The sequence below is a fragment of the Callorhinchus milii genome, unplaced genomic scaffold (assembly GCF_018977255.1).
Source record: "Callorhinchus milii isolate IMCB2004 unplaced genomic scaffold, IMCB_Cmil_1.0 Scaffold19, whole genome shotgun sequence".
Lineage (NCBI taxonomy): Eukaryota > Metazoa > Chordata > Chondrichthyes > Chimaeriformes > Callorhinchidae > Callorhinchus > Callorhinchus milii.
In genome coordinates this window covers 2,543,251-2,557,654 of record NW_024704760.1, presented here as the reverse complement: position 1 = coordinate 2,557,654, position 14,404 = coordinate 2,543,251, and the positions used below count along the sequence as shown (strand labels likewise).

Sequence of the window (14,404 nt, the reverse complement as noted above, 5' to 3'; positions counted from 1 at the left end):
GCCCCCCCCCCCTCCCCACATTGGACAACAACTTGTATTTGCACAGCGCTTTTCACGACGTCCCAAGGCGCTGGACAGTCTGGGATTCATACCCGAACTGGGTGGTGGGGCGTGGGGGTGAGGAGTTGGGATCAGGATGGGGAGGGTGAAGGGGGGTGGGAGGAGAAGTGGGGGGTGACCTGAAGGTGCCACAGTGCATTCAAAGCCCGAACCCACAACCTTCACGACTGGGGGGCAGGATTTCCGCAGGTGGTGAATGGGGAAATGGGTCCTTGTCGGAGTCAATATAAACACCTCCGCGCCCCCACCCCCAGATTCCCCCACTCACAATGTGCCGTTTCTTCCCCACCCCCACCCCCAATCCTCCCACCCAAGAAGGGGCTTCGACCGAAGAAAAACACAAGCCGCAGAAACCGTCCAAGCCTTCGGATCGCTCCTGCCCCCGGGAAACAGAGCAGGGATTGGAGGTGAAGAAGGTCAGGGGTCCGGGGATACTGAAGCCCACCTCCTACCAGCCGGTCTGCCGCCCAGACCCCGAGCCCAGGTGCCGACGGGCGTCGGAGTCGTTCTCCCCGGGGGTCTCCGCCTTCTCCCCCGACCCCGGAGCTGGGGGGCGAGGCGGCGGCGGGGGCTACCGGACTCCGCTCAGCGAGCAGACCAGGAGGAAAGTCTACAGGTACAAAGGACAGAGCCACAGCCACAGCCGGAGACGGTCCCGGCCGGTGCGGAGATCCTGCTCGGACGAGGCTCTGCACACGATCACCGAGCGGTCACCGGAGGACGCTTACAGCGAACCGCTCTCGGGCCGCGACCAGCAGCCGGTCGGGGCCAGAGCGGGTCGCGAGGACCGAGCGATCAAGCAAACGCACGCGCGGCAAGCCCGGTGGGACGCGGACCGGGGCGCAGCTCTGCGGAGGTCGGGATCGGGTCTGGACAGGTTCCTCAACCCGCGTTGCCGTGATTTGGAGGAGGAAGAGGAGGAGGAGGACCACGACTGCTGCTGTTCGACCTGCTCCTCGTCTTCCTCGGATTCCGAAGAGGAAGGTTACTTCCTGGGGCAGCCCATCCCCCAGCCCCAGCCCAAACCCCCCGGAGAGCCACGGCAGCTCAGTCCGGCCAGCGACGGAGCCCTGGTAGCAGGGGGCTGGTCGCACAGGAAGAGGGGACAGAGGAGTAAAAACTGCACCGTGTCTTGAGCGCAGAGCTGAGCCCCACCGTGTATTTAAACCGTGGACTGAAACCCCAACGCCACACGCTTTCCGAACGATGCTTAAGTAAACTTTATAGAGAGAATTAAAACAAGACAATTTTTGGGGGTTGTTGACCTGCGTATCATTGCGATGAGAATCTCCCTCCACTTCCCCCCTCCACCCCACCCGACACACACCCACACACACACACAATTCCTCCTAAGGAATAAGACGTTATAATAAGTGTTGCTCCCCTCGCCCCCCCCCTCGCATTAGACACTGCGCCTCGTTTCGCCCCCCCCCCACCCCCACCCGCAAAAGAAACAAGTCAGGTCACTTTGCAGCATATTCTTTCCGTGAAACGCTTTGAGACGTCTCGAACACGTGACAATAATTATAATAATCCTCGCATTTGATATAATAATAATAATAATAATCCTGGCATTTGATATAGCGCTTTTCACGTCTTCTCGACCTCTCAAAGCGCTTCACAGAATAGACTGTGAAGTGAATTGACTGTATATATTTGTGGGCGAAACGCAGCAGCCAATTGATCGCAGCGCCGTCCCCACAAGCAGTCGTGGATTGAAAATGACCAATTTTCTTTTTTTTTGAGGGATTGTTATCAGGCGTGCGGGGTAAGGAAACTTGCCCGAGGTTTCGAACCCGGGTAGATAAGGCGCTGCATCAAATGCAAAGATTATTATTCCCATCACGGTCGTCATCGCCACCACATTGTCGAGACGTCTCGAAGCACTTTGCGCAAGTTAAACCGGACGGTTGTTAAAAGATCCAGCTTTGCTTTTTAAACAGGGGAAGTTGAGTTTCTCCCTGGTTTCCTGTCTTGACCATCTTCCCCGCTCTCGCCTCTCCCCTCAACCCCCCACCCGAATAAAATTTGCTCGTGGCCGTTTGCGGGACATCGCTGCGCGCGAATCGGCTGCCGGGTTTGGCCCACGAAACACACACACGCACACACACACACCGCTTCGCGTTCCAGCAGACACCATACGATTTATCACGAAGTGCTTCGAGGCACTTGGATGTCATGGGTGTTGTTATCAGGTGCACAGATTATTATGATTACATTTTTTTTGATTTGGTTTAATCATACCTTCGAAACCCAGAAGTACCGCAAGAGAAACGCCGGTCAGCCTGCAATCCTCGAGTCTGGGTAAAGCTCGTCCCAACACGTCTCTTAACTGCGTTTGCAACCGGGATTGGAGACGACGGGAAAAGGGCGGCAGAGTTCTGGTGACTCGTAACAGACACCGTCTCGTCACGTAAGGAGTCGATCGACTCTCCCGACTTAATCTCCACACAATCCCCGTCTCCAGGAAACGATACGGAAACAGCCTCGGGACAAGGCGGCATTGTGTCATTGCAGTCATTGGAATATGAGGCATCGAACAAAGCGAGACGCCAGACTGATCTCACTCAGTTCAAAACCCACAGTTTGAAAACAAAGACACTTCAACACGCAGATAAAATTCCTAACCTTTTATTGCAGCAAACACAAGTTAATTTCCCCCCCCCCCCCCCCAACCCACCCGCTTTTTTTTTAAACAAAAATAAGAGGCTTGTGGGGCAGATCGGAGGGCTTTGAGATGTCCTCCTTCCGCCGTGGAAAGTGTTCTGTAAATTGTATCGCGCGTGTGCGGTGTGGGGGGGGGGAGGGGGGGGGGGGAGAGAGACGACTTATCCTAATTTTCAGTGGCCTGGAAAAATCCTTGGGGTCAAGTTATCCCAAACTATTCAGGGAGATAACGAGGCCAGCCATCCTTCCCTCTACTGTCCTCACCCTTTCCTCTCTCTCTCTGTCTCTCGCCCTCCCTCCCTCCCTCCCTCCTCCAATGTACCAGCTCCGTTCTCTCCCTTCAAGACCCCTTCCAAAACCCCCAGACTACCCCCCACCCCACCACCCCTCCCCAACATCGGCCGTTCTTTCAACAGCAACAACAACGACGACGACAAATCCACCACCACCACCAAGAACCAAAACTTTGTTCCCTGTCGAGACAAGAGGACGATCGGAACGATTGGAATAAAAAAAAAATTGCTTAAAAACTTTGGTTTCTTCTGCATAAAAAAACTTTACACACGTACGAGCGCAAAAAAACAAAAGTGATCGCTTTAAAATAGTCCGCGACGTGCAGAATACACCCGAGAATAAGGTGATTACTTGGGGGAGGTGTAGAGGGTGGGAATGAGAAACAAAAAACCTTCTCTCCCTCCTGCACCCCTCTCTCTCTCTCTCTCTCTCTCTCGAGTTACAGCGCGCGCTACACCTGGACTATTCGTCTATAGTTTGTGACACAACACAACAAGCGACTGCCAGGAAGGCGGAGGGCCAAATGAATGGGACCTCTCGCCCGGCAAATCCTTATGTTCTTCTCCATCCAGTTGGGAGCTGAGCTGCGGACGGAGTCAAGCCCACCTTTGGCTGCTCTCGGCTCGGGTCATGACGTCGTCGTCAACGAGGAGGAACTGGGTCCGTTCCTGGCCTTGCGCTGTCTCTCCTTGGCCCTGGCTGCGTGGTCGTACTCCGCGATGAACCTCTGGAGCCTCTGCACGCAGCGGTTGCTTACGAACCGCAGGGTTTTCCTCAGCGCCGACTGCATCTGGCGCTCCACCCCCGGCTGCATCCTCACCAGCATCTTGGCCACCGTAGCAAGACCTTACAGTCCCAGTGAAACGCCTGCACGGCAACCAACCGCGGTGTAGACACCCGACAACAACAACAACAGCAGCAGCAGCGACACCTCACATTCACACAGCACCTGCCTCTCACGTCGGGAGGAACATCGCAAGACTCCGGACAGTCGAGGGGTTTGGGACCCGAGCTGGGAGTTGGGAATCGGGTGGGGTGGAGGATAAGGGAGGGAGGGCAGGGATAGGAGGGTGACCGAAGGCACGGTCTAACAACAACCACAACAACGACACTTGTATAGCGCCCTTTAGACGTCCCCAGGGCGTTGGGACAGTCGGGGAGGGGGTTGGGGGTCAGGAGTGTGACCGGAGGCACGGTTCGAAGAGGAAGGTCTTTAGAGGGAGGGTCTCGAGACAAGACCTTGAGGGAGGGAGCGCTGTAAGGCAACCACGTTGTAGGCGTGCCACCCCCGATTGAAGTGTGTCCGCCCAGCAAGGCGTTTCGAGCGCGTCTTAGCCCCAACAAGGGAAATGGGTTAGAACACAACACGATCCCACCCCCCACCCCCACCCCAGCCAACCCCACCCCTCGGGCCTCTCCGCCTCCTCACCTCCTCCAGCTTGTCCTTCCTGGCCAAGATGGCGGCCGTGCGAGCCTCTCTCAGAGCTTCTCTCTTCGAGTCGCTCTGCTGTCCCGTGGCCTCCCTCCCCCGGCTGTCCTTGCTCCTCTGCCGATCAGATACAGACAAGAGTCAATCAGCGTTGGGTCCTCGCTCCCCGCGAACACTCCCATGTTTTTGTGTGTGTGGGGGGGTAGGGGGTGGGGGTGGAGAGTCTCTCTTCCTTCCTGGCCTGAGCACCTCTGGCTGCACAATGTCTCTCGAGAGGTGGGGGGTGGGTGGAGGGGTGGGGGGGGGTTAACTCGCGTTCAGACCGGCTCCGGTCAGTCGCGCTCTCGCCGCTCGAGAGTCGGAAGGGTAAAAATAACGCGCTTAAGAATACACAAGTTACTACATTTGGGAAGCGCTTGAGCGTTCTCCTGACGTGAAAGGCGAGGATTATTGCTACTGAATGAGTTACCGAGCCGCCCTTAATTATTGCTGTGATCAAATCGGTTATATCATCACGGTATGTCCTCGGTGAAGGGTGAGGTCTGAAAAAAATAATGGGCAGCGACAGCCTCCATTGAGACTCTACGGAGCTGTATCGACCTTGCACGCTGCACGTTTCTTTTTCCCCGCGCTTACCGTGTTGCCCTTATTGCTGCCTGACAGACCACCGACCCGTCTGCGTTCCTCATCACCGCCAGCCTTCACTTCCCCGTTGCTCTTGCACAAAGGTTTCTTCGCGCGGTGGGGTGGGGAGGGGGGAGAAGAGAGGTGGAGGGGAGAGAAAAAAAGATCACAATTAATTGATCATTTACGCTCAAATAAGTTATGCGAATGAGGCTTTTCCATCGCGTGGTTTGATTTAATGATGACAGGTGGTGCCCCGACAGATCTGTCAAGCTCCTCGGGATCGAGTCCTCACGACTTGAAAAGTCATTGTGTAATAATAATAATAATTGCATCCGATATAGCGCCTTATCGCGTCAGTGAAACGTCTCAAAGCGCTTCACAGCACGTACAGTAAAGTGGAGTGACCGTGTGTTTTTTGTGGGGTGAAGCGAAAGATGTAGGTTCATATCGCATTGCTCCACACGTGTCGGCGCTTGGCGTTAAGGACCCATTTAATCGGGGAGGTTTGTCAGCTGGGGGGAAGGGGGGTGGGAATAAGCTTCTCCGGCTTACGGGAAGTTTTGACGAAACCTTCGCGTTCGGTTCCCGTCCGAACCCGGGCGCCTTTTGGCTTTTACGTTCCTCGCAGCTGAGACGACAGTGTTTCTCCTTTGTGGTTTTTTTTTGGGTCAAATCCTAAAAGAAAACCCCGACAACGATTTACCGGATGCCACGCTTTCCCCTGTGCGCAGCGCAACTAATTCCCACAACAACAACAACTTGCATTTATATAGCGCCCCCACCCCCCCACCCCAGTAGCCATTTTGCGCCCCAGACCGAAGCGTAACCCATTCCAAGCCACGTATTTACAGTGAATGGGAGGGAGGCAGCTGAGCACTTGCTAACTTACATAGATGATCATGGAAGACAAATGTCTCAGGGTCGTTTCACTGCAGACTGGAGTGTGGAGCTTCGTCTGGGAAGTTTTCTTGACGTCATTTCTCACTGGAAGCTTTGAGGGGGGAAGGGGGGGTACGCGGGGGTTGGGGGGTAAGAGAAGAGAGAAAAAATCATAACACGAATCCTGGAGTTTTGAAATACAGTAACTTGAACAATATTGAAAGCTTTGTGAACTGCTACTCTGCCACGCACTCGCTGTGAAGATTGCAGGCGTGGGGTGGGGGGGTGGGGAGGAGAAAGAAGAGGGAAGGGGGGAGGAAGGGAAGGGGGAGAGGAGAGGAGGAGAAAGAGGAGGGGGGAAAGAGAAGGTGAGGGGAGTGGGGGAGTGGAATGGAGAGGAGGGGAAGAGGAGGGAGCGTGTAAGGGGAGGTGAGGAGTGAGGGAGAGGAGGGGCCGGGGGGGAAAGAGGAAGGGGGGTGGGGGAAGAGGAGTAGGGTGGGGGGGGTGGTGGTTTACTCACAATCCTCGCTCTGTCTGTCGAGGGGTTGCAGAGCAGTTCCGGACTGGGCTGGTCAGGGTGCCCGGCTCGCCTGGCTTGCGATCTGCGGGTCTTCGCTGGTCGGGTCTTTGGTGGTTCTCGAAATATGTCATCCTAAAGAGGGAAAGGACGACACGCGAGAGATTTGTTTATTCCGTGTCCGGTTTCGCTGCGTCAACAGGTACAAACGGTGGCGTTTGCAAAGACTCACGTCACTCGTGTCGTCTGTGGTTGAAGGCGACAGCTCCCCCTCCTCAAAACCCATCACCTCCTGGAGTTCGGTCTCCTTCTGCCTCCAACCCTCGGTTTCTGAGATTCGGAAGGGTTTTTTCTAAAAGTGAAACAATAAAACAATAAATAGAGCCATCAGTGGATCACACTGGATCCTGTTAGCCTCTCGAACTGAAGATACGCACCCACGTGCTCAAATAATAATAATAATCCTTGCATTTGATATAGCGCCTTATCACGTCGTTGAGACGTTTCAAAGGGGCTTTGCAGGATATACCGTGAAGTGGATTGACTGTATTTTGGAAGCGAAAGGCAGCAGCCAAACGGCCCACTCACTAACAGTCGCGGATCGTGTGACCAAACCGAAACCAAAAAGGTGCCGCTGTTTATTTTCGATCAAAACTTCAAGAGGGAACTTAACCCGCCTGTCATCTTTTTTCAAATTGTTTTTCTTCTTTGCTTCCCCCCCCGCGTCAAGTTTGATGGCGTTTCATCGAACGTCTGCGGGTGTTAGTAAATATTACTTTTTCTTTTTTTAAAAAAAACCAAACACACACACACACAAACACACCCACAAAGATATCCTCAGACCAACGCTTGGAAACCACAGAATAGAGGAGCTCTCAGTTATGTGTGGGGGAGAGCGATCCCTGCTGGTCACCACCGCCAACTGCACCCACCAGCACCTACCCCCCCCCCCCCCCACCCCGCCCCCCACCCCCACCCCACGCCCACGAACAAAAGGCAAAATAACTGCAGATGAAACGCCTGGAAACCGGACATGATAACAGAAGTCGCCGGGGACACTCAGCAGGTCAGGCAGCATCTATGGAGAGAGAGACCAAGGCGAGTCAAGGTTTCAGGACGATGACCTGACGAAAGGTCCCCTTCTCCATAGATGCTGCCCGACCTGCTGAGTATCAATAATCAATCAATAAATAAATAATCCTGGCATGTGATACAGCGCCTTAGCACGTCCTCGAAACACAGCAGTGTCCCACAAACAGTCGGGGATTGAGTGACCAAATTATTATTAATTTTTTTCCCCAGCGACTTGTTTTCGCCTCAATGACCTGAGTCCTTCAACCACCCCCACCCCACACCCGCACATACCCCCTCTGCCCCCACCTCTCCCCAACGAAGAGACCAACATTCTCACCGAATAAGGCTGAGATTCACTCACTCTCTTTAGCTTAGCCCTCGACGGGTTAATCCCAATCCCCGCCGGGGTTTTACCACCCGGAGCCCGGCTCGCTTCCTGCTTCTCCGGCTTCTTGCGCTTCTTGAGCTCGCTGCATTTCCTCTCCGGTGCTCTCGTGTCGCCCTGAAACGAGCGGGAGGAAGGTGAGCGGCGCTCCGGGAGAGAGGCCGAGCCACGGAGGGACGGGGAAGGTCACAGCGTGAGCAGTGTTAGGTGGTCACGTCCAGATCTCGCTCTCTTCTCCCCTTCCCACCCCCTCAGTAGGTCAGTCAGGCAGGTCAAGCCCCAGATCCAAGCCACCACAAAGTGACCTTAATGTCATGGGAACAGGAGTAGGCCATTCAGCCCCCAATCTATTAGCTCACGGCTGATCTGATCTGTACCTCAACTGCGTTGGCTTGAGAGCTAACGAACAGGAGAAAGAAAGCGATTAGCAAAGGAAGAGAACCTCGGGTGAAGGAACAGCTGGTCACCTGCATGGGTTTTGGTCTCTTTACAGGGGTCTCGGAGCCTCTGGTCTCTCTTGGTTTGCTCGAGTGTGCTGCGGGCTCCCTCAGAGAATCAGCACTCGGCACAACACAGCTCTTGAACGCGGCGTGTCCAGTTACCTGCGAAGAGGGACAGTCGAACACGAGGGGATCAGGATAATAATAATCGTTGCATCTTATCACCTACATCTCCCGAGACTTCTCAAAGCGCCTCACGGAACAGAAACGGAAAGTGACTGTATATTTTGCGGTCAGAGGCGTCCCCCACAAACACGTCGCGGATCGAGTGACCAATTTTTTTCAAAAGAATGATAAAACAGGTCGCTCGTAAATAAATTGAACGGCGCCGTCAACGTGACCTTGTTTTATCTGGTGTCTGAAACCCCCACCACCACCCCAGACTCAATCTTTAAGAGTCGCCGCTATCAACCCTGACGAGAGAGATGCTAATCGCTTTATAAGAGCTTTTTTTTTTGCCTGTGGGAATGGTACCTTGGGTGCGGGGAAGGCAGGAGGCTGGTGGCAAGGTCTGTCCTCCCGCACGGCTTTCTTCTGCTCCACCCCCGATGTCGCCGGAGCTTTGGCTTTCGCGTCCACTTCCAGTTTGTCCCCCTGGAGGGAGGAAACTAGACCCCATCAGCGCAGCGTTGAATACCTGCCGTTCTACGTCAAACTCCTTGAACGTTTACCATTCCATCACATTCAGTCTCAGTCTCTCTCTCCGGAACATCGCTTGATTGACAACCACAACCACAACCCCGACTCCCCCTCCCTCCCCCCCCTCCAGAATTCAGCTGGTGATGAATACATTGACATTGAAACCCTTTGCCCCCTCTAATATTCAGCCATTTTCGTCCACTAAATACGCAGTCAATTCAATGCACAGCATATTCTGTGAAGCGCTTTGAGACGTCTCACAGACGTAATAAGGCGCTGCATCAAATGCGAGGATTATTATTATTATAACAACAACAATCCTTGCATTTGACACCAAGGCATTTCCCGAGTCAACAGGCTCCCCCGGAGAATCCTTCCCAGCGACAGTTTCCGCAGCTCAAATCGTACACTCGCCTTCGTTTGAAGGGAACCGAACTGTTGCAACGCGGTTTGCAGGACGGGATGGAGAGCAATCGGGTTTGGAACGTCTGAAATCAGAGAAGAAGGGTGGCGTTTAGAGATAATTCTCTATATAAATACTGTATGTATATATAGTCACACACACACACAAATATGCCAACAAAATATACAGTCAATTCACTTTACACTATATCCCGTGAAGAGCTTTGAGACGTCTCGACGACATGATGAAGCGCTGCGTCCATTGCAAGGATTATTATTATTCTAAAAAGATATCCTGCAGTTGCAAAGTACCCCGAAGCGGGCGTCTGACCTGACTGCAGGTCCTGGCACGGCAAAGGGTTCACCCCCGGAGGCGGCTTCTGGAGCTTGCAGGAAGGATCGCCGACGACGGATTTTCTGGGAGAAGATGGCTTCACCTCCCCCCGGGTCCCGTGCGCTCTGTTCCTCCCACCTTTGTCAGGCCTGAGAGGGGAAATAGCAGCGGTTAATTCGTACAACAACAACTTGCATTTACGTAGCCCCCTTCACACGGGGTAACATCCCCGAGGGCTTGACAGTGGCGGGAGTCTGACTCTGGCCCCGAGCCGGGCGTGGGGGGGTGGGGGAAAGGTGACTGTAAGCACGATCAAATAAGAAGGTCTTTAGGCGGGATTTGAAAGTGGGGAGGGAGAGGGAGGGAGAGAGGGAGGGAGGGGGCAAGGCTGGCGGAGGGAATGAGGGAGAGACTTCCAGAGTTTTGGGGGCATAGAGGCGGAAGACACGGCCACTGGTGGTGGAGCGGAGGAGACGAGGGACAAACAGGAGGCTGAAGAGCTATTATACTTCTTTTATCACAGTATTTTTTTTAAAAAAAACAAACCCTGCAGGTCTGCACGTCCTCATCCACCTGATGATTATTTTAATCAGGCTGGAGACAGCCTTGAGCTGTCCCTGATGAAAGTAATGCAAGACTGGATATCAACAATTAACCAGACAAGCTACAGCTACAATAAGTTCCCTTCTTGCATCCGAACCCGTTTAAAAACTCTTTCCAAGGCCCAACGTACTGACATTATTACTATTACCGATTATTATTTGTTATTGTTGATTATTTGATCATTATTTATGATTGCTATCTATTATGATTTGTTATTTATCATTAATTGTCATTTATTATTAGTTATTACCATTACTTTCAAAGCGAAACGAGCTTCATTTAGTGAAAGGCCGGCCGGCCGGTCACTCGCTTACCCTTTATTCATCTTGCCTTTTCCGCCTTTTATCGGACTCGCTCCGGAGCAGCCACTTCTCTAATCACCGGTCGGGGAATGAGGATCATCGTATCGTTAACACTTTTGTGTATTCATATAATAATACTTAACATATAAATAACCGGGTGTAAAAATTGGAACACAAAACCGCCGGCGAAAAAAAAAACGTACGGTCGATTGACTTTACAGCGTTTCCTGCGAAGCGCTTTGAGACGTGATGACCGCTATGGAAACGCAAGTTGTTGTCGATCTCCCCCGACGCGCACCTTGGCCACTGACCTGCTCGTTGCTGCTGCTGGGGCTCACTGGCCCGTGTCCTCTGTGACCTGCCTCGCTGGCGTGTGGGGGAGAGGACTCGGGGGTGTGAGGTCCCACGGGCGGCTGCGACCGAGACTTCTGATTCTCTTGCCTGAAAAGGTGAGGAATAACGACGACGATAATAATCCTCGCACCTGACGTAGCGCCTTGTATCACGTCTTAATAATTAATAACAATGAGTAATAATTAATAACGATTCAGAACAATTGATCATAATTAATAATAATAATCCTCATTTGGCATCCGACCCGGCGCCTGATCACATCTTCGAGACGACTCAAAGCGCTTCACGGGATACACTGGTGAGTATAAGCGTAGTGACGGTGAATTTTGTGGGCGAAATGCAGCAGCCGATTGCGCACGGCAGCGTCCCCCACAAACAGTCGTGGATCGACTCACCGAATTATTATCTACTTCGAAGGCATTATTACTCCCAGAAAGCCATCCGCCAGTCGCCAAACAACCGGGTTCTTACTTACTGCCGGGTGAACAGAGTAAGGAGTAAGGACACTTGCCCGAGGTTTCGCCCGGCCCCGGGGGATCGAACCCAGGTCCTTTCGCTCGCACGGCGAGCGCGCTAACCGCTAAGCTACGGGAAATCAGAGGTCACCGTCTCCGAGACGCTAAGGGCGCCGTATAAATTCAAGCGGTCGTTGTGGACGATACAGAACCCTATCCCCGAGATTCGACCGGGCGGCCTCGGGCTGTTCCTTCCGTTCGACAACAATACCTTTTGTCCTGAAGTCTTTCAGTGGTGCATCCTTCGCTGCGATCGTATTTTTCGAAGACCATCTCTCCCCTCTTCAAGTCCGTTGGGAGGAGAGCGAGAGAGAAAACGCAGAGAGAGAAAGAGAGAGAGAGAGAGAGAGGTGGAAAGTCGTAAAATCTGTGCCTTAAAACGTTCTCTTAAGTGAAACGCGCTATCGTAAAATGCAAATTGATCACACGCCACACACTCACTAACACACACACACACACACGACACACTTTGACGAATTACATGGACTGCTCTGACTGAGCCCCAACCAACGAAAGCTAAACCACATTTCCTGGTATAAAAACACTGCACGGTAAACAGGATGTTGTGGTAATTTGTAATCAGAGTAGCTCAGGCAGAATAAGGCAGGACTCCAAATCTTGTTTACGTATAAACGTACGGGATAACATAAGACACAGCTACACCTCTCGGCACTTAATCATTTCCGCATTTGATACAGCGCCTTATCACGTTCCGGGACGTCGCGAAGAGCTTCACAGTACACTTTAAAGTGAACCGACTGCGTATTTTGTGAGTGAAAAGCTGCAAAGCAGTGCCCCACGAGCAGCGGCGGATCGATGTGACCACATTCTTCTTGCTTTTTAAAGGCTTGTTTACCCCCCCCCGCCCCCGTAAAGCGATCCGCAAGCGACTTAACAACCCGGTTCCTTACTGACTGCTGAGGTTTCGCCCCGAGCGGGAAGCCAGCCCCTCTGGCTTGCTGGGCGAGCGCTCGAACCCCCTGCGCTCCCGGCCTCCGCAAATGTTGTGACGCCGAAGAGGCAGACGGTTGACGTGAGGCTGAGCGCGCACCAACTGGAAGCCTGAAGTACAACAACCGGTGGGACATCGGGGCTCACAGAAGGACTGGAGCGGAACCAGCGATGGACCAGCTCCGCTCCGCCCGCCAGGCAATCCGAACACTCGCCCATTACGGGCGCGGACTGGCCCCGGACGCAGCCCGAGCGAAACACAGAAGACGGAAATCTCAGGGACTTCGTTGGTACCCGAAGCCAGAGCGGTTGGGAGCACTCGCTCGCCTCTCGCCAGCCAGAGGACCCGGGTTCGATTCCCGGCCGCTGCCAAAACCTTCCGGCGAGTTTCCTCACCCCGCGCACACCTCCGTCCCACCTTAGCTGTAAGCAATAACCCGGTCGCGAAGCCGACCGGCGGATTGTTTCCCCCCCCCCGGGGTGGGGGGTAACAATCCCTCGCAGGCATCAAACCGCCTCACACACTACCCTGACTGCAAAGTGCAGTGACTGTATATTTTGTGGGACAAATGCGGCGGCCGATGTAAACGCGGGGAGGAGAGAGGGAGAGATAAGGGAGGAGAGAGAGGGAGAGAGAAATTATTTACGCATTTACCACTGGGCAGAAATTCCTTGGTTCCTAAAGCTAACTCCGCTTCCTCCCCCATCCACCCCCAACACCCCTCCCCCCCCCCCCCACTCCCTGTGTGTCTCTCTCTCTGTTTTTTCCCCAAGTGGCTGAACTCCCCCCAAAAAAGACTCAGATCAGAGCTCTCAACACCACCACCAAAAAGAAGAAGTCCAAGAAACAAAAACCTCTCCCAAACTTTGCAGCTCCTCCCAAGACCTGTCCCACCCACTGCCTCTCCCTCTCCCCCTCTCTCCCTCTCCCCCTCTCTCTGGGGATTGGCAGCAATGTTTTTTTTTACCTGTTATCAAAAACCCCAAATAAATCGTTAAAACCTGTGACCCACCGACACTCTGTTCCTCTGTTGTTGTTATTGTTGCTGTTATTGTTGTTGCTGTTGTTGTTATTGTTGTTGTTGCTGTTATTGTTGTTATTGTTGTTGTTGTTATTGTTGTTGTTGCTGCTGTTGTTGTTGTTGTTGTTGTTATTGTTGTTATTGTTGTTGTTGCTGCTGTTGTTGTTGTAGTGAAATTTGATGCCACTTCACAGCATCAGAGATCATAGTCATTTTCCACAACTCTCATCACAGTGATAACCCCACACCCCCACCTCCAGCGTCACACCTCCTCCCTCTCCCTCTCTCGGGTTTCTTTCCTCTTTCTTCCTCTCTCTCTCTCCCTTTCTCCCCTCTCTCTGTTTTCACTGTCGCTGATCGAGAGGCGACAACTTTCTCAGTCTTAAACCCTTCAGTTCGCGCCCACTCCCACCCACCGCCTCCTTCCTTTCTTTTTTAAAAAAAAATGCGTCTCTTATTATTACTATTTGGGTTATCGTCTTCTAAAAAAGACGAAATGTCTGTCTGTCTGTGTCTGTCTGTGTCTGTGTCGGCCAAGAACCCAATAACCAATTCACGTAGAGACGTGATTCATACCCCGTTTCGTAGATCTCCTCATGAGCAGTTATATTAAAACATATATTAAACAAAAATGCTTTAATTAAACCCTCAAAAAGGTATGTGGGCTATTCTGCAACAAAGTTAGAGACAGCGGTCACACATCCTTCCAGAGAGATACATCTTGACTAATAAAGACGAACTGTCTGCGTCTGTCTGTCTGTCCGTCTGTCTGTCCACCGACACCAATAACCCAATAACCCATTGACGTAGAGACATGATTTAATAATAATAATCCTTGCATTTGATATAG

At 52.7% G+C, this 14,404-nt stretch overlaps 2 protein-coding genes across 6 annotated transcripts in view; one reads left to right on the top strand and one right to left on the bottom strand.

The window, feature by feature from the left end:
- Window positions 1-1,319, top strand: part of LOC103182475 (prickle planar cell polarity protein 3) — a 31,035-nt gene extending 29,716 nt beyond the window's left edge. The window contains exon 9 of one of the 2 annotated variants that reach the window (XM_007899520.2): window positions 379-1,319. In XM_007899520.2, coding sequence (XP_007897711.2) covers window positions 379-1,196 — 818 coding nt within the window. In that variant the 3' untranslated portion in view covers window positions 1,197-1,319. Of the gene's footprint in view, window positions 1-375 lie in introns of both variants that reach the window. The other variant, XM_042342224.1, reaches the window with a different exon arrangement.
- A 1,841-nt stretch (window positions 1,320-3,160) lies between these two features.
- LOC103182474 lies at window positions 3,161-13,558 on the bottom strand. 4 transcript variants are annotated; one of them, XM_042342016.1, is made up of 16 exons: window positions 13,546-13,558; window positions 11,793-11,863; window positions 11,024-11,153; window positions 10,725-10,783; window positions 9,805-9,956; window positions 9,486-9,559; window positions 8,907-9,026; window positions 8,400-8,534; window positions 7,909-8,049; window positions 6,706-6,825; window positions 6,477-6,608; window positions 5,967-6,068; window positions 5,630-5,752; window positions 5,087-5,182; window positions 4,451-4,567; window positions 3,161-3,888 (listed from the first exon to the last, which is right to left on the bottom strand). In XM_042342016.1, exons 2-16 carry the CDS (start codon window positions 11,852-11,854, stop codon window positions 3,838-3,840), a joined length of 1,614 nt encoding a protein of 537 aa, XP_042197950.1. In that variant the 5' UTR covers window positions 11,855-11,863; window positions 13,546-13,558; the 3' UTR covers window positions 3,161-3,837. The 4 variants fall into 4 exon arrangements, with proteins under 4 accessions (XP_042197950.1, XP_007897705.2, XP_042197949.1 ...); XM_007899514.2 differs by lacking the exon at window positions 13,546-13,558 and adding an exon at window positions 13,188-13,250; XM_042342015.1 differs by lacking the exon at window positions 13,546-13,558 and adding an exon at window positions 12,220-12,293.
- Between the last annotated feature and the right edge of the window lie 846 nt (window positions 13,559-14,404).

Coding starts and splice junctions, on each gene's coding strand:
- LOC103182474 (XM_042342016.1), bottom strand. CDS start 11,854: ATGGTCTTCGAAAAATACGATCGCAGCGAAGGATGCACCACTGAAAGA. Junction 9,957..10,724: donor AAAGGCAAGATGAATAAAGG/GTAAGCGAGTGA, acceptor TTCCCCTCTCAG/GCCTGACAAAGGTGGGAGGA. Junction 5,183..5,629: donor AGGTTTCGTCAAAACTTCCC/GTAAGCCGGAGA, acceptor CACCGCGCGAAG/AAACCTTTGTGCAAGAGCAA.